This window comes from Ictalurus punctatus, chromosome 13, assembly GCF_001660625.3.
Source record: "Ictalurus punctatus breed USDA103 chromosome 13, Coco_2.0, whole genome shotgun sequence".
Lineage (NCBI taxonomy): Eukaryota > Metazoa > Chordata > Actinopteri > Siluriformes > Ictaluridae > Ictalurus > Ictalurus punctatus.
The window spans coordinates 20,620,004-20,640,263 of NC_030428.2; the positions used below are offsets into that span (position 1 = coordinate 20,620,004).

General features: G+C 40.6%; 1 protein-coding gene across 3 annotated transcripts in view; it reads left to right on the plus strand.

Annotated features, from left to right (window-relative positions):
• Positions 1–11,108, plus strand: part of ppm1bb (protein phosphatase, Mg2+/Mn2+ dependent, 1Bb) — a 35,454-nt gene extending 24,346 nt beyond the window's left edge. For 2 of the 3 annotated variants that reach the window (XM_017483728.2, XM_017483727.3), the window contains 5 exons: positions 1,039–1,884; positions 2,309–2,426; positions 4,464–4,575; positions 4,766–4,823; positions 5,450–7,293. In XM_017483728.2, coding sequence (XP_017339217.1) covers positions 1,054–1,884; positions 2,309–2,426; positions 4,464–4,575; positions 4,766–4,823; positions 5,450–5,722 — 1,392 coding nt within the window. In that variant the 5' untranslated portion in view covers positions 1,039–1,053 and the 3' untranslated portion in view covers positions 5,723–7,293. Of the gene's footprint in view, positions 1–1,038; positions 1,885–2,308; positions 2,427–4,463; positions 4,576–4,765; positions 4,824–5,449; positions 7,294–8,061 lie in introns of those variants that run through there. The other variant, XM_017483730.3, reaches the window with a different exon arrangement.
• The last annotated feature ends 9,152 nt before the right edge of the window (positions 11,109–20,260 follow it).

Genomic DNA, 20,260 nt, shown 5'->3' on the forward strand with positions numbered 1-20,260 from the left:
TTTTTTAAACTGTTGCCTAAGGTATAATAACTAATTCATACACATTGATCCTGTTAATAACAGCATTCCATCCAAATACTCCTGAGTTCTGAATTGATTTGATGTCGGAAGAAGTTGAATAGGAACATCATTGCTTGCTGTTTTGCCACGCTGTATCTTCATCCGACATGTATGTAAGGCTCATGTAATGCCTGTTGCTCATTCAAGCAGAGCAGTATCAACTTTGACTAGGCTTGCTGCGATAGCCGGTGTTACCAGTGTTTCCAGCGTCGGGGCTGCACACCGATTAAATCACTCGTCCACCGCGGCACCGCCCCCGCCATCAGTTTGCCATTTTATAGTAATAAAAATCATTTAGTTCTTTTAGAGAACAGACGCTACAATTAAAAACTGAACGCTTCTGCTCAATTCAACATGAGCCGAACAAGTCCCAGTCGCAACACAGATCAGCAGGAGTCAGATTTCATTTAGCACGTGACAAGACTGAGGCGAGCTGACTGACAAGACGTTGGGAGAAGATTTGGTTTCAAAAGTTCTCTGTTTTAATATGAGCGTTTTTCATTGTACTGTTTTGTAGTTGTTGTTGTGTTTTTCATTAAGAATAATAATGAACCCACCATTCAAGTAATTGCAGATAATTTAAAAGTGAAAGTGAAATGTGCACTGACGCAGGGGCATTCAGAAGATACCGGTATTACCGGTGTTGTCGCACGTCGATTAACCGGTGGGAAATTTCCTCACCGTCACATCCCTACCCTTGACATTCAGTTCAGTGGGTTGTTAAGACACTGGAAACAAGTAATAATGAAATAACTAAAATATTAGGAGCATATTGTAAAAATGTTCAAACATTTTTGGGTAAATTTTCTAAGTTAAATGTAAATTATTTGTTTGCCATACAAGCCTTAACTGCAATTGAATATATATATATATATATATATATATATATATATATATATATATATATATATGTATATGTGTGTGTGTATATGTGTATATAGTAAAAATTATATTATATAATTTCCTCTCTCTTTGCAGATTGTGTCCTAAGCCATGGGGGCATTTTTGGACAAGCCGAAAACGGAGAAGCACAATGCCCACGGTGCAGGTAACGGCCTGCGTTTTGGCCTGAGCAGCATGCAGGGCTGGCGAGTGGAGATGGAGGACGCTCACACAGCAGTGGTGGGCCTCCCTCATGGCCTGGATGACTGGTCTTTCTTTGCCGTTTACGATGGGCATGCCGGTTCACGTGTGGCCAACTACTGCTCAAAACACCTACTGGAGCACATTATCAGCAGCAACGAGGACTTCCGGCCTGGTCATGACTCTGTGGAGGGTGTGAAGAGCGGAATTCGCTCTGGGTTTCTGAAGATAGACGAGTACATGCGCAACTTTTCTGAGCTGCGTAATGGTATGGACCGTAGTGGGTCGACGGCTGTGGGCGTGCTGCTCTCGCCCGAGCACCTCTATTTCATCAACTGCGGCGACTCTCGTGCCGTGTTGTGCCGTGCTGGTCAAGTGCGCTTCTCCACTCAGGACCACAAGCCCTGCAACCCCCGTGAGAAGGAGCGCATCCAGAATGCTGGCGGCTCTGTTATGATCCAGCGTGTCAATGGCTCCCTTGCAGTGTCGCGTGCCCTCGGTGACTACGACTACAAGTGTGTGGACGGAAAGGGACCCACGGAGCAGCTGGTGTCGCCTGAGCCTGAGGTGTTCGAGATTCCACGTGTTCCAGATGAGGATGAGTTTGTGGTGCTGGCTTGTGATGGCATCTGGGACGTCATGAGCAATGAGGAGCTGTGTGAATTTGTGCACTCCCGGCTGGAGGTGTGTGATGACCTGGAGAAAGTCTGCAACTCTGTAGTGGACACGTGTCTGCACAAAGTAAGATTGGAGGGTTTTTTTTTTTTTTTTTGTTTTTTGTTTTTTTTTTGGTAGTAATTGTTTTGCTTAAATGTCACCAAAGGAGCTTTTGCAGTGCATAAATGCATTAGTTAATAAAAAAATTGTTTTTCATCCGGTTTTATGTAGCTGTTCCTCTTTCCTCATCACTTTCTAAGAATAGATGGTCAAGCTAGCCATTGTTCCCTCTGTTTTGTCTGAAGGCTTGTTTTTTCCCCTCTCATTCATTTTGGAAAATCTTTTTTTTTTTTTCTCTCAAATATTCTGGTTAGTGTCTCAGTATAAATAGATGTCACGCATTTCCATGCAGAGTAAATACTGCCAAATAGAGGCAACAGAGATTTACAGTAGTTTACACTTTTTAGTTTAGTTTTGACTTTTCCCGCTCTGTTTTTTTTCTATCCAGGGCAGTCGTGACAACATGAGTGTTGTGCTGGTGTGTCTGCCCAATGCACCCAAGATATCGGAGGAGGCAGTGAAGAGAGAGGCAGAGCTGGACAAGTTTCTGGAGTCTCGTGTTGAGGGTAAGAGAAACTCCTCACTCTTTTCGGATTAACATGTTAATACAGGCGAGCAGTTTTGCAGATTACCTATAAGTAACATTTAATTTGTGTGTCGAACCAATTATTTGCTCACGGCTCTGCATGTGATTTGAAATAAGATGGTCACTTGGCTCCTCATAACCTGTCCCTTGTACCCTAAATTGGAAGGGTGGCTCTGACAAAATCTGTTTTTGACTGGTGCATTGGCTTGTTTTAATTATTCATGACTAATTTAACAGCTGCACTCCAGCCTGTAGTGGCAGGTCTTTCAAACGTATGACCAATCACCAGGACATCTATGATTGAAGCAGGGATTAGTCCAGATTTTCGAAGGCCTGGTTAATTGTTTAAGGCAACCTTATACAAATACTGAAATCACAGTACTCTTACTGTACGATTATGTCGTGTTTTGACATGGAGTCAGTGAGAATATACGAAAAAGAAAAGTCGTATATGGAAGTATTTTGTTGCAGAGAGCAGTACTGTCAGAGATGTACATCAGGACTAACAGCACCTCAGGAGTGGGTAGTTTCCACTTTCATGTGAACGGGCCAATTGTGAAGCTTGTGGGACAAGAGAGAGATTGTCATAGTCTTAAACATCAAAAGACACCAAAGCCCTTTTAAACCAGAAGTGAAGCATGCTTATTATAAACATGCATTACAACTGTAATCATAAAAAGTTATTTAATACAATATTATACTGGTTGCCTTTTAAACTCCATGGTGGTTATAACGTTCACAGATTTTTACGATTTTGATCAACACCAAAGTAGGTGCTGATATAATGCTATATGCATCAGACAGTAGAAATGTGTAATTGCAGTAAAAAAAAAAAAAAAATTAAAAACTGCATAAATAAGCCACGTCTTTTCCTTTTCCCCTTGCTGTTAACTGAAGCTAATGATCTCTAATTGATTAAATCAAACACCTAAGTGATATTCCGTATTTTACTTTAGTTTTGCTTACATTTGTGATTTAAGCATTCTATCTAAACACACATATTAATTGCTATTATTGAGTTTTGCTAAATCAGTAAGCATGACTACTGACCATCATAATGAAATCTCTCACTAAGCCATTGCATATCATACTGTTACGTCCTGTCAAAAGGAGAAGCAGCCGCCTTTATTTGTCACACATACATCACAGCACAATAGAATTCTTTTCTTCACATATCCCAGCTTGTTAGGCAGTTGGGGTCAGAGTGCAGGTTCAGCCATGATATGGTGCCCCTGGAGCAGAGAGGGCCTTCCTCAAGGGCCCAACAGTGGCAGCTTGGCGGTGCTGAGGCTTGAACCCCTGACCTTCTGATCAGCCTTAACCGCTGAGCCACCACTGCACAAGGATGTTGCATGTAAAGATGCTTAGCTTGCCAGGCTCATCTGTGAGATTCAATAAAATCAGGCTCAGTAAACTCAAGAAAGTGTTACTCTGTCTACGGTCAGATGTCTTTAGATGTGAGAAGTGGAATAAATAAGTACAGTACACATTATAGTAACGTAGCCTCCAGGACAATTCTTCATGGCCTGGTAATGTAAACATTTTACGATCTTTCTCTGATGGTCCACGTAAATTAGAGTTAGATTGCATTCCTTTTACATGAGACCTTTCTTTCCCCTCTCTGCCTTTTCTCAATTTTAATCTTTGGCAAGTTGAAGAAATTCTGAGTTACCCCAGTAGTCATAGAAAGTCTATTGGATGTGGAGGTTTATGATCCTGTCATCAGTTCCTCACCAGTTCGCAGATGTTGCCCAGACACTGGAGACATTAGTGGAGGATCAGTGATGCATTGCATTCATCACTCTGTTCTGCTAGGAGCAGTATTCTGTCATCTTCAGCTCTGTTAACACAACACTGGAAACATTTTAATGTCAAGTGCCGTGTCTGCAGGAATGGTGAGATTGGTTCAAGTGTGCATCCGGGTGTGTTTCCATTCCAAGTGTATAAAATTCTGTTAATATGGGTCGCTGGTAGTGCCTGTCTGTGTAACAATCTTGTTGCCTGTCTGACCCTTCAGAGGTCATGGAGAAGTCAGGAGAGGAAGGTGTCCCGGACCTGGCTTGTGTCATGCGCAACCTCTCTGCTGAGAACATCCCAAACTTACCACCAGGAGGTGGTCTTGCGAGCAAGTAGGAGAACTTCAACTAAATATTAGTAATGTTCAATATTATGTCATGCCACAGATCATTGAGGTGATCTTTGAATGTTCTTGTGTTATCTTTTTGGAAGTGATTAGCAGTGTTTAGTTAGTGATTAGAACTTTTTTTTCCCTCACCATTTACAATGCTAATGAAGCACATTTTGGTTTTCATTTCCCAGACGCAGTGTAATTGAGGCCGTGTACAACAGGCTTAACCCACATAGAGAAGATGATGGGGTGAGTAGCTCTTTTTAGTCTTAATCTTAAAACACTTCAAATACATCATGATGCATAGGCTTGTGCTTAGGTGCTTTAGACTTGGCTGTCAGTACAGATATGAGATCAACTGTCAAGTGATGGAATGTTTTCAAAATAGGAGTATGCGATATGAGGAAAGTCGAGTGTATACCCTCTTTAAGACAGGCCAGTTCAAAATAGCTTGAATTCATAATGTCCTCCCTGACAGTCCTTGTCCTTTTCTTGTCTCTTCTTTTATTTCAATGTTCTCGTGTTGCTTGTAAATATTTTGTTTGTGCATTTCATCTGTCAGATACTTGATTTAAATTCACAATGGCAGGAAATTTGCGTTGCCTGAGAGTTTGAGAGTTTGTTTTTGCTATTGATCAGAGGCTTGCACATGTTGTGTTCAGAACATATCCTTGCACTCCTACACTCTTTCACATACTGCAGCTGTCAGCTTTCTCAGAATTGGTTCTGCCACAACTTTGTTGCGGAACCCTATTCTGAGTCATTTAATATGAGCCAAGATGAGGGCAGTGTAAGATTTCGGGCAGGTGGACTGTGCTAATCAGGTCCGATTCTCTTAACCTGCTCTGTCCACTGACGCTGGCGTCTTGCACCAGGACGACCAGGGAGGTGCGGCCGGCGAGGATGAAAAGAGCAGTGCTGCTGCCCATCTCGTGGAGGTGCTCCGGCAGTTCCGCCTCAGTCACCGGGGCGAGTATCGCCACACGCTGGAACAAGCCCTCTCCACCTATCGGCTGTCCAGTGCTCAGGAGGAGCGTCCATTACACCCGCCATCCACTACCAGCGAGCCTCTAAACTCTGATGACGGCGCAGAGGAGGCAGCCATGCCGCCAGCACTTGACGAGCTTTCCAATCCTCCTGTCGCATAACCCTTGATACCAATTTAGTCATTTCAGACCCCAAATTTCCTCCTTCCTCCCTGGCTCAGAGCATTAGTTAGTGTCCTGGATACCCCATGGCACGTCTCCCTTCCAGCACAGTTCCAGTGCAGGTTTTTGGTTCATTATTCGGCTGTATTTAATGAGGAGAGAATTTGATGGCCTGAAATCAGGGTCAGTCATTCCTCAGTAGGAATGTCAATAAAGGGAAAGGTTAGATCACTATTCTTGTAACTGAAAACCTGCCCAGTAACTGTAAATGATATCCTTGGCATATTCCAGCACTTTTTACAAGTCAGTACTTTTCTGTTGTGCAGCACTTAGAATTGATCTAATCTTGACCTTGTGGAATCTGTATTTAGCCATAAGTGAGAATTTCAGCGATGCCATGGAATCGACCCTTTGTGATCTAAATACAACCCCCCCACCCACCCAAAAAAAAAACCCTCGCAACCCTTTTGGATGTGTTATTTCTGTGTTTACACTATTGGACAAGATAAAAATGGATTATACAAACTGGAGCTTGCCAAGGACATTGGTCGCATTTTGCTCTCGTTCACAACAGCACACGCAGCTTTCCATGCACTGCATGTGTATGTTGCATTTTGTTTGTAGGAAGTGTGTCTGTGTGCATAGAATTGGAATTCATAGGTTTGCTTCACTATGATGCTGGATATGAGGTTTAATTAGTTTGTCTAGCAAAAGACAAAAACAAAACAAGTATGGACATTGTTGGGTATGGTTTTGAACAGTATATCAGTTTGTATTGGGTTGCATACACGTGTCTGTCTGTTTCATTGCCTACATGTGTGTATGATCAAAGTCTCACATTTGTTTGCTGTTGTCTCTGAGTGTTTGGGGAGGAAGAAGGACTTACCAGGGAGTTGCCATTAAAAGCAGATCATCGTAAAAGCAGTCACACTATTAAAAGCTCTAAATGGAATAATAATAATGGAAAAACTTATGTCTTTTAATTCAAATACATGGTCATGCATTCATATAAAAACACAGATGACAGGACCTCTAGAGGAGGATGAGCTTCTTCATCACATCACAATCCTCAGGTTAACGGACAGACCGTTACTATTACAAAGATACCTGTCTTTTGCATAGTTTGCACATAAATGCTTATATCAGTATGTGAACTGGATATTTTGTGATCCTGTCTACAAAGATTACGTGTCATGACCAAAGATACTATTGCTTCTGCCTTCTCTTATTATTTTTCTCCGATGTAAAAGGGGAATATGGAAATAATTTGTGGAAATGTTGACATTTGAGTTAATTGCATACTGAAATCAATGCATAATACATGCTGTAGTACTCTTAAAAGTGAGCATAACTGCATGTGTACTAATTGTTTTGGTTTTTTGTTTGTTTGGTTGTTTTGTTTTTTTTTGTTTGGTTGTTTTTTTAACCCCTTTAATCTTTTGACTTCCCAGCCCTCAATAATCAGTACAATTATTTTTATGGTTTGGGTTTGTGCTTTAGCAAGACAATGTGTTAGTTCAGTTTGTTTGATTCTGCAGTTATTTTCTAAATAAATTGCATTGAACAATTTATCTGTATTGTTTTCTTTTGTTTGTTGTTGCTTGGTTTCTTGGTGAAAACACAATGACTATGTATTTGGTAAGTGGTTGTGAAACTTCTCCTATACTGGCACCATTTTCTTTTCTTTATGCTTTCATTGGACAGGTAGGTATGTTAAATACATTCGTGGAACATTTGGACATCACAAACTACAATTTGAGAAATATAAATATGATCGATGAACTTAACACATTTTTGCCATATTTTGAACCAGCAGTGCATTTAAATTCATGGGGGAGATGTTTTGTTTTCATCAGCACTATTTCAGTGTAATTGTCTGTTTCTCTTTCCACTTTGTTTCCACTGAAGCAGGTTCTGTCACATTTCCTGTGAGGTACCTGGTTGTATTGAAACTATGCCTGGGCAATTTGAGGTTTTTTGTTTGTTTGTTTGTTTGTTTGTTTGTTTGTTTGTTTTTAAACCATGTCCCTCAATATTTTATGGCCCTGATATGATAGTCTTCTCATTGGGTGTTCCTCCGGGGAGGCTTTACAAGTCATCATCTGCTAGAATGATTGGAGTGCTTTTGAAATATAACCCTTGCTTAAGTTGCAGAACTTCCATTTTGCATTTTATAAAATATTTCTTAATTTATTTATTTTTATTTTTTTGTCCTATCCACATGCTTTGCCCATACTGCTGTTTCCTTGCTTCTTCCTAGGCAGCTATTTCTCCATAATTATTTTTTTTTCTTTCAGATATCTTATTTCTTCTCCTCTCTTGTTTTCTCCTTGTCGCAGAGTGGAGGTGACCTGGATGACCCGTGGTAGCCAGAGACACCCCTGACTGCAGTCTTCACACGAGAATGTCCTCAGTTCACACAAAATGAAAATCTTTACTCACAATTTTTGGTTTTGATTCCGAGAGATTCATAGGAAATATTCAAAGCCTGGAACGAAAACACAAATGCATCAAAACACTTCTTTTCGACGATGAGGAATCTACAGAAATGGCAAGATTTTTTTTTTTAGAACTGCACCATTGTATGGTAGAGAGAAATAATTTCACTTTTTGTTCTATGAATTTTTATCCCCCCCCTTCCCCTTTCCCACTGTAAGTTAAGAGTGATGATGAGACTGAGGATTTGTGGCTTCTTAAGCTGTAGGAGAGACTCTGGACTTGATGGCTGGTGGACAGACTGCAGCACCAGCAAGAGCTCTGAGAGGGAGCGGCAAGGTGTTTGGACCTCCGTCAATGATGCAGAGTGCTCTAGCATGATGAGCTTCCCCTGCACGTCCTCACCGTCTCATACATGGCTCTCCTCCTCACTCTACGCATGCATAGCTTTCCAGAGACATGACTGATAGGCATTACTTATTTCAGAGTGTTCACCATGTTCAGCCACCAAATGCCACCAACTCTATTTAAACCCTGCATTTACACTCTTCTCTGATTTTTCTCTTGTTTGTCATCCTGCTGCTTGAATAGCCTTATATATCCTTTTGCATTTTGTTAGCGGTTATATTTTGTCAGATGCTAGTTTTGGTGCTTGTAGTAAAACAGACAAACAAAAAAAGTAGTAGCACTCATTAGAACTAGCATTAACTAGGACATGTTAAGGCAGGGCACTCAGCAACTCGAGGGAAAATGAACTACTGTAGGGAGTGTAAATATAGTGAGCGTTTGGGTTTTGGGTGGCCTTGTGCGCTGACCTTCCACTTCCTGTGGCACTCACGATGAAACTGAGCTTCACAATCCACTTCTAAAGGACCCTCAGATGAATTCAGAATTTTTATCATGTTCTGCAGCCTTTGATTTAAATCTGTTTTAATAAGTGAAATCTATTTTTGTGCAGTAGATGATTTAGAACAATTTGGGGATCCAGAAGAACCGGCTGCAAAACCTCTCCTTTAAAACCTTCAAATCTTTTACCTTTGCTCATCCTCTCATTTCTCTACTTGTGGTCCTGACTTGTGGCTTGCCTTCTGATTTTTTTTCTCTAAAAACAGTGTACTATGTAGAACCATTTAACACACAACATTTTAACTTAATTTTTAAACAATTCTGCATTTTAAAGCTTTTTATTAAAGCTTTTTTATTCATTATGATCAATGGTATAATTGGTATTGTTTGCAGCTAGATTTGGTTACAGGGGAATATCATGACCTAAATAAAGTAATTGTGACGGTTGAGGTTGGTAAAATATTTCTACAGCGAAACTGCTGAACTGCATGCATGCATATAATATCGTCATGTTTGCTAAGACAACAGCGAGCAAACACTACTCCAGTAATGCTCCAGTAGGTACTGGAATTTTTCATGGGTGAATCATTTTTCCCCCTCCTCTCCACACCTCTAATTTCTAGCACCCCCTTTTTGTGTCTGGCAGTGGATTGATGGTTATTTAACTTAACAGTATTTTTGGTTTCACATGTTAATTTGTGCCTGTGAGAATGACTGGAAGATCCTTGGCATTAAGGGTTTGCTTGCAGGACACTTTGCTATGGATGAATGTACCCCTTGTTTACACATACACGCAAACATGCATGTGTAGTGTTGAACAACTTACATGTTGCTTATGCCTCACATGCACATGTTCAAATATGTTCAAGTGTATCAACACACACACGGGTGACAAATTATAGACTTGTACTGTGGAGGGCATTTTGCTGGTATGGAACATTTCTGTTCGTATGGGAGTGGTTACTTCATGAATGACTCCGCCCCATCCATAGCCCATAAGTACTCGCTGTGCCATCACAGTGACCACATCTCAACCCAGTTGCACACGTATGGGAGACTGGAATCATGTTCTAGACATCACTCTGCACCACCACCATCATCATAATCAAAACACTGATTGAGGTAATATATTTTGTAAGAATGTTCATCTCTACAGTTTCAGAGACTTGGTGAATCTGTGCCAAGGCCTATATGAGCTCTTCTGGCAGATTGAGGTGGCCTAACACCTTCCTAAAATATTTGGTACCTTTAATTTGTCACGTGTCTGTGTGATAATCAGTCGATCTTGATACACACTTGTCATTTATGCTCATTTGAGCTAAATGTCCAATCTACCGAAACTATGATTTGCATTCAAGGCCTTTCTTAAAAGATGTTTTCTTTCCCCTCCCTACTGATTTTTCACTGACTTCACCTGATCTGGTGTGCAGCTTTAAAATGTGTCGCTCAATTTGAGATTATTGTGCATGTATGTTTATATATATATATATATATATATATATATATATATATATATATATATATATATATATATATATATATATATATATGCAGTTTTAATTCCCACTGGTACAAATAAATTGTAGCTATATGCTGGAAAGCTTAATTTTATGATGGTTAGAACTAGGAAATAAATTTACTAAATGAACTGAATTGAAATGGCAAAAGATATATATTTTGTGCTGTGGGTGCTCGTGGATATGCACCCGATTATATTTTTATTTTATTTTTTTTGTATATCTAAAATGGTTGATGACTAGATTGATTGTTGCGACAGATTTTATTTATTCAGAAGACGTGGCTTTATGAGATGTGCTTTGTGAGAGGGAGGAGGGTTTGAGAGGAGTTGGGAGGGGGGAGATTGCTGGCCCAATCTGTTTTTGAGATGTGTTGGGGGGCTGTCTAGCTTTTTTTATTTCCTCAGTCTATTAATCTCTTGCACTCTTTCTTGCTCCCACATTCTCTCTTCCTCCCTCGCTCTATCTCTCTGACCCTCTCTATCCACCTGCTAACATCCGTGTAATTATAGTCCCCAGTACAATGTTGTGTTTCATTAGGATTCAGTGAACATGATCTGTTATCAATAAAGGATTTGTTAAAGGTTTGTTAATACTGTGACTGGATTTTTTTTTCTTTTCCAAAATCCTTTCATAAATTGACTTTTATATTAGGGCTGTATGATTGTGTGAAGTTTGTTTTTGATGGTAATTCCATTTGGATTGTTTTTCCTCTTAAACATTTTACTTCAAGCCAAATTCTGGAATGTAAGACGTCTTGCGTCTTGATGTTGCAGTTTGTTATGTCAATTTTGAGACACAAGAGGGTACTGTAACTGCACTGAGATTTGTTGAAGCTTAATTACACTCATCAGGAGGTGTGTGGCCGAGGAGCCCAACTGTTCAGTGCTGTTTGTCAATGCATTTTTTTTAATTATTTTTTTTATTAACATTTAGCACAATCCTCTCAGGTTTTTGCTGCAAGAGAATGAAAATCTGTGATCAAATTCCAGCTGCTCAAATGTTCTCAAAGTTCTGGTTCTTCTGAGATTACAGTGCCCTCTGCTAATATTGGCACCTTTGGTAGATATGAGCAAAGAAGGCTGTGAAAAATTGTCTTAACCTTTTGATCTTTTGTTAAAAAAAAATTCACAAAAATTCTCTGCTCTCATGGATATCAAACAATTTCAAACACAGGTTTATCCTGTTTCACAGGGTTATAAATATGAGGTAACACACAGCCTAAGTTCCTTTAGTCATTCATTACAATGGGGAAGACCAAGGAATATAGCTGTGATGTGCGGCAAAAGATTGTTGAGATTCACAAAATGGGAAGCGGCTATAAGAAAATAGCACAAGCATTGAAAATGGCCATTTCCACCATCAGGGCAATAGTTGAGGAGTTTTCAGTCAACTGTAATCAACCTGAAATTGGATGTGTCTATATTGTCTCAACGCACTGTGAAGAGGATGATTCGAGTGGCCAAAAAAGCTCCAAGGATCACAGCTGGAGAATTACATAGGTTAGTTGTGTCTTGGGGTCAGAAAGTCTCCAAAACTGCAATCCGAAGTCACCTACATCACCACAAGTTGTTTGGAAGGGTTTCAAGAAAAAAGCCTCTACTCTCATCCAAAAACAACTCAAGCATCTTCAGTTTGCCAGACACTACTGGAACTTCAAATGGGATCGGGTTCTATGGTCAGATGAAACCAAAATAGAGCTTTTTGGCAATAAACACCAGAGGTGGTTTTGGCGCTCACAGAGAGGTAGCCATATGGAAAAGTACCTCATGCCCACGGTTAAATATGGTCGTGGCTCTTTCATGTTTTGGGACTGTGTTTCTGCCAGGGGACCTGGACATTTTGTTAGGATACATGGCATCATGGACTCTATCAAATATCAACGGATATTAATTGTAAAGGTTTGAATGGGCCGTGGTTGGGTCTTCCAGCATGACAATGATCCAAAACATCCATCAAAATCAACACAAAATCAAGGTCCTACCGTGGCCATCCCAGTCCCCTGACTTGTAACCCATAGAAAATTTGTGGGGTGATCTGAAGAGGAGAGTCCACCAGCTTAGACCTCGAAATTTGGAGAGATTCTGTATGGGGGAACGGTCTCAGATCCCTTGCCGTGTATTCTCCAACCTCATCAGGCATTATAGGAGAAGACTCAGCACTGTTATCTTGGCAAAGGGAGGTAGCACAAAGTATTGACTAAAATCGTGCCAATAATTTTTGCACACCTACATTTAATAAATATATATTGTTTTGATAAACCTGCGTGTTGTTTGCAAGTGTTTGATATCCATGAGAGCAGAGTATGTTGTGATTCAAATAAATAAATAAATAAATTTAACAAAAGGTTAAACAATGAAACAAATTTTCACAGCCTTCTTTGCACATAATTACCAAGGGTGCCAATATTAGTGGAGGGCACTGTACATGTATGTGTAGGTTGTTGGAAAATTGACCTGATTTGTAAGAAGAATTCTGTCAGTGCATCACCTCGTATGGCCAGTCAATATGTCTGATCTGCTAAAAGGTTATTGAAATGAGAAATTTGCATAACAGGCTGTGCTGCAATTTGTCACCTTGGTGAGCCAGGTCTGGGCTTTTTACTTCTGCTCCTCATTACAGATCCCCCACCCCGGCAGAGGCCAAATCCTGCTAATGGTCAAGTCAGTGTTTCCTTTAAAAAAAAATAAAAAAAACTTTCCTGTATTGGCAGTTCTATCTTGTTTTCCTTGGATCACAATGGCAAATGTGTGGATTAAGGTAATCCTCACTTTTCAGGCTGGAACAGTAGGGGGCAACTGATTAGATTGCACACATCCTCAAGTTTGTGGATTGGGAGGATAAACTATTGAACACTGCATAATGCTTTGTAAAGTAGGAGGGTAAATGAAGAGGGATGAAAATGCTTGCTGATTATGCCTAAAATTGCCACATAGCAGTTCATGACTCCATTAAATTCGGAATTCTACTCAATTCTTACAGGACTCGGCAAAGTAAATTACATGACCACGAATTATGTTTTTTTTTTTTTAAGAGTTGGCTGGCTTGTGACTCAGAGCTTTAACTCAGAATCCTAGCCCTTGTGACTGTTTATGCATTCTGTCCACAAGCTCTCACTTGAACAAGTCCTTATTAGAAAAGTAAACATTTCACCAATGTGCTGCAGATGTTCAGTGAAACAACAAGCTGTTTATCTAAAACAAATAAGAGATAAGTAAGTGTTACTAAAAAGAAACAGCTGGAGGAACATTTTGCAACTAATTAGGTTAACTAGCAACAGGTCAGTAACCTGATTGGGTATGAAAGGAGTATCTTGGAGAGGCAGAGTCTTTGAGAAGTAAAGATGGGATGCAATCTGGATGGGAGCATATGTTGCTCTAAAACCTGTATATACCTTTCAGCATTGATGGTGCCTTTCCAGATGTGCAAGCTGCCCATTCCATCAAAGATGCAGGCTATTGAACGGAGCACTGATGAAAAGCCGGACGGTCCGTTAGTTTAGAGGACGCGGCCTCCGTGGATGCTTAAAAGAATTAAAAAATTTTGATTCGTCTGCCCACAGAACAGTTTTTCCACTTTGCCTCAGTCCATTTTAAATGAGCTTTGGCCCAAATAAGACTGTATCGTTTCTGGATCATGTTCACATATGGCTTCTTCTTTACATGATAGAGCTTTAACCAGTGGTTTCTGGATGGCACAGTGAACTGTGTTCACAGCCAATGAGTTCTGGAGGTGTTTCTGAGCCCATGCAGTGATTTCCATTACAGAATCACACCTGTTTTTAATGCAGTACCACCTGAGGGCCCAAAGATCACGGGCATGCAATATTGATTTTCACCCTTGTCCCTTGTGCAGAGATTTCTCCAGATTCTCAAAAGTCTTTTTTTGATATCATGTACTGTAGACAATGATATATTCATAGTCTTCACAATTTTATGTTGAGGAACATTATTCTGAAATTGTTACACAAATTGTAGACGCAGTTTTTTGCAGATTGGTGAACCTCTGCCCATCTTCACTTCTGAAAGACTCTCTAAGGTATACTTTATACCCAATCATGTCACTGACCTCTTGCCAATTAACCTCCAGCTGTTTCTTTTTAGTAGTACTTACTTTTCCAGCCTTTTGTTGTCCCTGTTCCATCTCTTTTGAGACGTGTTGCAGCCATCAAATTCAAAATTACCTTCTTTTTTTTTTTAAATAGTACATTTACTCACATTAAACAGTTGATATGTTTTCTGTGTTCTATTGTGAATAACATGGGTTTATGAGATTTACAAATCACTGCATTCTTTTTATTTACATTTTACAGGGTGTCCCAACATTTTTGGAATTGGGGTTGTAAAACATCAGAGCGCTTCATGAGTGAGGTGTAACTTTGTGATTTTTGTAATCTAAGTAGGGTTTTGTTTGTTTGTTTGTTTGTTTGTTTGTTTTTTAACAGTTTCCAGTTTTTAAAATCTGTCTTTTTGTGAGTGTGGAAGTGGCAGTGCTGGTTTGATTAGCAGGTATACTGAGCAGGGGGTTAAGGATTTACTCCCCTTTCCAAAACCTTGGTTACACTGCAGAATTAGCTGCTGAAAGAATGCACACGGATGGAACGGCTGTGCGTCCTGGGGGCCGGAGCTTAAGCACAGGCCGAGTGGCAGGATTACGGAGGAAATGAGAGGACAGAGCAGGGGACCTAAAGTCAGGTAATACATCTCTAATTAAACACACCAACCTGCATGCTTTCCTCCCAACCTTTCCTCTTATTTGTCAGTATTTGCTCATTATGTTAATCCATGTATTTTCAAATGCCAGTGTTTGGTTTGTACCAGATTTCTGATTGTATGCTTGCTTTGTTTTGTTTTGGGCAGAAGGAAACTTTTAAGTTTGAACAGGCCCAAGTGATGGCAATCTGTAGCCACAAATCCCATTATAGACCTCCAAATTAACACTTCATTTTAATTATGCAAGTGTATACATGTTAGATTTCTCAGCGTGAGACGTCATCTCTGAACATCCTCTCTCTCTTAGCCACCGGCCCACCAGCCGGCGCTGTCCTGACATGACGGCTCTTTGTGTTTGTGCAGCCAGGCCGAAAAGCCTGGCCACAGGAAGGAATTAAAGGAGGAGAGGAGGGGAGAAGTAATTATGTTTAGTCACTGAGTTCTGGAGATCCTTGTGTTAATTATGCAATTCACTACAAAACACTGTCAAGTCGAGTGAAAAGAGCAGGAATGTCTGTGTGAACGGCTAAGAACATGACACCTCAGAGCCCCCAGGAGGCCATGGCTGGGCTTTGGAGTTCAGGACATCAGGTTAAGCCCTACATGTATAGCAGGCTTCAATTACAAGCCTGCCTATTAAGATGCAGCTTTGTACCTCAGCATGTCTAGCTCTTCTAGTTGGTCAGCAATTTTGTTGTAATTATAAGTTCTTTTGTAATTCTTTGTGGCACCAAGAAGCCCTATACATGCAAAAAGTTGTGTATGTATATATGTGTATATATCTATGTATGTATGTATGTATGTATATATGTGTGTGTGTGTGTGTGTGTATGTGTATATATATATATATATATATATATATATATATATATATATATATATATATATATATATATATATATATATATATATAATATAAAATGTATGTATGTGTGTGTGTCTAAAGGACGTGTTTATATGGTTCAGAAAGCCTCCAGCAATATTAGTTCTATAGTGTTATATGTGGGATCACAATTGTAAAACTTTTTCTCCTTCACATTCCCTTTGACCGAACTACATTGCCCTGAGGAGAAAGACTCGTGTTATCCTAATATCTCTCTCCAGATTATGCCTCCTCTTTTGTAAGCAAGGAACACGAGTGGGGTAGGATCAGGTGCAGGATCCTGAGACTGCAGGCAATGCAGCAAAGTGGAGTGAAGTGCAGGAGAGGAAGAAGTCATTTACGGCCTGAGCATGTTTCATGCCTCAGAAACCTTGTTGAATTAAGTGGAGTAATCACAGCTTGGGGCCAGCTCTCCCTGCTTCACTCTCTCTCTCTCTCTCTCTCTCTCTCTCTCTCTCTCTCTCTCTCTCTCTCTCTCTCTCTCTCTCTCTCTCTCTCTCTCTCTCTCTCTCTCTCCCTATGCTGAGTGGAGCAGATTACTGTTGGATCAATGTGGACTAGGACAACACATGTGCTCTTCCTGACGAATTTCAGCTGAAATGGTTCATCTCCAGTGACAGATCTCTGGGATTAGTTTTTGGTTTGATATCTTGATTCGTGTTTATCAAAAGTGCTATAAGTTGTCCCTCAATCATTTTGAGTGCACCCAGCTGAAGAGAGGAGAAACCCCACAAGGTCAGGGCTATAAGAAGAGTTTTGATTCAGATCAAGTGAAGCATTTAATTCTGGAGTTCCCCTCAGGCCATTTCTGTGAATACTCTTAATCCACTGTTGTAATACACATTGCCCAATTGTGTATGTGCATTATCTGGACTCAATGTGTGCTCCTTTGGGCAGTCGTTGTGAAGCACAATGCACCCTATCTTCTTTGAGCAGTATGATTTAGACACCGACAGTCGAGCGTTGAGACAAGACCATTTAACTTATTGAGGGGGTAGAGACAGATTGCAGCAGCTCATGGGTGTCATTGGGAGATTGGTGGATGAGAGTCTAGGAGAGAATGATGGCAGGATCAGTGAGAGGGGATGTTCTTTGAGCAGCTTCAGCTACTTGTGGAGGACGTTTAGAGACAGAACTGCATGCACCTGGTGCAACATTGTAGATATGGCTGCATGTAAAAAGATAGGAAGCGGACTGATGCGCGGTCCTCTAGATAAAATGATTGCACAAATACAACAAATTGGTGTTAACCAGGGTTAAACATGAACAGCATTAAAAACCATTTAGATGAATTAACTGTATATTTATATGTATATAAACTTGTACTCATTCCAGCTTTGGAGCAAGTCAAGGTCCAGGTTCATTCCAAGGTCACGGAGCATTCCTTTACATGTGCATTTGCATTAACATCAATAGGCTTTTATGCAGGGTGACTTAACGCGCATTGTTATCTATTTAGAGAAGTAATATAACCTTATGTTGGTGTGCAGTGGGGGAAATAAGTATTGAACACGTCAACATTGAACATTTTTTTCAGTAAATATATTTCCAATGAGGCTATTCACATGAAATTTTCACCAGACATCAGTATTCACCCAGGAAATCTGGAAATATAAAGAATTCATAATATTATCTTCCATAAATGAAGTTATGTGTAATAAAGTTGAATGACACAGGAAAAAAGTATTGAACACTCTAAGATAGAGCAGTTCTCCAAGGCAGGGTAAGGCAAGGAACCAGCTGAAATCCATAAGTAGTTAGAAAGTAATTATACCTCCTGTCTGTGCAAATTAATATCAGCGGGGTTAGTAAATGGATGGTCTATAAAAAGGCTTTTCGTTACCAAGGTGTCACACAAGAAACATCTCATGATGGGTAAATAGAGCATAGAGCTCTCCCAAGACCTTTGGAACCTTATTGTTGCAAAACATATTGATGTAATCAGATACAGACATATTTGAAAACTTCTGAATCTTCCAGTAATCATCATTGGGGGCCATTATCAACAAGTGGAAGCAACATCACTCCGTCATCAACCGGCCATGCACAGAAGCTCCTTGCAAGATTTCTGACCAGCGAGTCAGACGAATAGTCCAAGAGCCAAGGACCACTCGGAAAGTGCTCCAGAAACACTTGGAGGTAGCAGGTGCCATCATCACAGAGAAAACAATAGGCAATACACCCCACTGCTCACACTCACTCCGCAAGACTCAATTGCTAAAGAAAAGGCATGTTGAAACTCGTTTAAAGTTTGCTACAACTCATTTGGACAAGCCTATGAAATTCAGTGAGGGGATAAAAGTATTTCATCCCCTGCTGATTTTGTACATTTGCCCACTGACAAAGAAATGATCATTCTATAATTTTAATGGTAGATTTATTTGAACAGTGAGAGACAGAATAACAACAAGAAAATCCAGAAAAACGCATGTCAAAAATGTTATAAATTGATTTGTATTTTAATGAGGGAAATAAGTATTTGACCCCTCTGCAAAACATGACTTAGTACTTGGTGGCAAAACCCTTGTTGGCAATCACAGAGGTCAGACGTTTCTTGTAGTTGGCCACCAGGTTTGCACACATCTCAGGAGGGATTTTGTCCCACTCCTCTTTGCAGATCTTCTCCAAGTCATTAAGGTTTCGAGGCTGACGTTTGGCAACTCGAACCTTCAGCTCCCTCCACAGATTTTCTATGGGATTAAGGTCTGGAGACTGGCTAGGCCACTCCAGGACCTTAATGTGCTTCTACTTGAGCCACTCCTTTGTTGCCTTGGTCGTGTGTTTTGGGTCATTGTCATGCTGGAATACCCATCCACGACCCATTTTCAATGCCCTGGCTGAGGGAAGGAGGTTCTCACCCAAGATTTGACGGTACATGGCCCCGTCCATCGTCCCTTTGATGCAGTGAAGTTGTCCTGTCCCCTTAGCAGAAAAACACCCCCAAAGCATAATGTTTCCACCTCCATGTTTGATGGTGGGGATGGTTTTCTTGGGGTCATAGGCAGCATTCCTCCTCCTCCAAACACGGCGAGTTGAGTTGATGCCAAAGAGCTCCATTTTGGTCTCATCTGACCACAACACTTTCACCCAGTTGTCCTCTGAATCATTCAGATGTTCATTGGAAAACTTCCGACGGGCATGTATATGTGCTTTCTTGAGCAGCGGACCTTGCGGACCCTGCAGGATTTCAGTCCTTCACGGCGTAGTGTGTTACCAATTGTTTTCTTCGTGACTATGGTCCCAGCTGCCTTGAGATCATTGACAAGATCCTCCCGTGTAGTTCTGGGCTGATTCCTCACTGTTCTCATGATCATTGCAACTCCACGAGGTGAGATCTTGCATACAGCCCCAGGCCGAGGGAGATTGACAGTTCTTTTGTGTTTCTTCCATTTGCGAATAATCGCACCAACTGTTGTCCCCTTCTCACCAAGCTGCTTGGCAATGGTCTTGTAGAACATTCCAGACTTGTGTAGGTCTACAATCTTGTCCCTGACATCCTTGGAGAGCTCTTTGGTCTTGGCCATGGTGGAGAGTTTGGTATCTGACTGATTGATTGCTTCTGTGGACAGGTGTCTTTTATGCAGGTAACAAGCTGAAATTAGGAGCACTCCCTTTAAGAGTGTGCTCCTAATCTCAGCTCGTTACCTGTATAAAAGACACAATTTGACCCCCTTGAGAGGGGGTCAAATACTTATTTCCCTCATTAAAATGCAAATCAATTTATAACATTTTTGACATGCGTTTTTCTGGATTTTTTTGTTGTTATTCTGTCTCTCACTGTTCAAATAAACCTACCATTAAAATTATAGACTGATCATTTCTTTGTCAGTGGGCAAACGTACAAAATCAGCAGGGGATCAAATACTACTTTCCCTCACTGTACTGGGAGAGTGTAGTCTGGTCAGATGAGAGCAAAATTTAACTTTTTGGCTGTCATACTACAAACCATGTTTGGAGAAGAAATGGCACTGCACATCACCCTTAAAACACTATACCAACAGTGAAGTTTGGAGGTGGAAGCATCATGGTGTGGGCCTGTTTTTTGTCGCATGGTAGTGGCAGCCTTCATATAATTGAAGGAACAATGAATGGAGCCCTTTACCTTTATTCTTGAGGTGCAAAAGCAGGAGGAGAAGATGAGGTG